Below are 575 nucleotides of genomic sequence, written 5' to 3'. Positions count from 1 at the left end.
AGAGAGAGAGAGAGAGAGGGAGAGAGAGAGATGGAGAGAGAGATAGAGAGAGAGAGAGAGAGGGAGAGAGAGAGAGAGAGTAGTTATAGATGGGATGAAAAGAAGAAGCGAGAGGATTTCAACCTGTAACGTTGAGGTAATGGAAGATGAGATGAAGTAAAGAGTCCAGTTAGGCAACAACAATAACAATTATGGTGATGATTAATTAATGAAGCAGATTACAGTGTCATCTCAGTGTGAAAAAGAGAAGAAAGACAATGACCCCATGGTGGGATTATGACATGAAGGACTCAATGAAAAGGAAACAAACATTATTGAAAAAACAAAAGAAACAGATTTGGATATTCCAGATCCAATGGGGACTTACTCTCTAACTGCCCAATGTAGAGGAGTGTCTCCATTTTTGTCCACCACATTGGGATTGATGCCAATGTGGTTCAATAATAGACACACTATGTCTGTGTTTCCATTGGAACAGGCCCAGTGTAGAGGTGTCTGACCATTGTCAGCTTGTGGATTCACCTGAGAAAGAAAAGAATAAAAACATTAAAAATGGTGTGTGAAAGGGGGGGGGG

General features: G+C 40.9%; 1 protein-coding gene across 1 annotated transcript in view; it reads right to left on the bottom strand.

Annotated features, from left to right (window-relative positions):
- Positions 1-21: 21 nt before the first annotated feature.
- Positions 22-575, bottom strand: part of LOC106872541 (putative ankyrin repeat protein RF_0381) — a 28,011-nt gene continuing 27,457 nt past the window's right edge. The window contains exon 4 of the mRNA XM_014919565.2: positions 22-522. Within this exon, the coding sequence (XP_014775051.2) occupies positions 364-522 (159 nt within the window). The 3' untranslated portion in view covers positions 22-363. The remainder of the gene's footprint in view (positions 523-575) is intronic.

The sequence above is a fragment of the Octopus bimaculoides genome, unplaced genomic scaffold (assembly GCF_001194135.2).
Source record: "Octopus bimaculoides isolate UCB-OBI-ISO-001 unplaced genomic scaffold, ASM119413v2 Scaffold_28755, whole genome shotgun sequence".
NCBI classification, from domain to species: domain Eukaryota; kingdom Metazoa; phylum Mollusca; class Cephalopoda; order Octopoda; family Octopodidae; genus Octopus; species Octopus bimaculoides.
The sequence above is the reverse complement of the archived record's forward strand: the minus strand, read 5'-3'. Positions and strand labels throughout refer to the sequence as shown.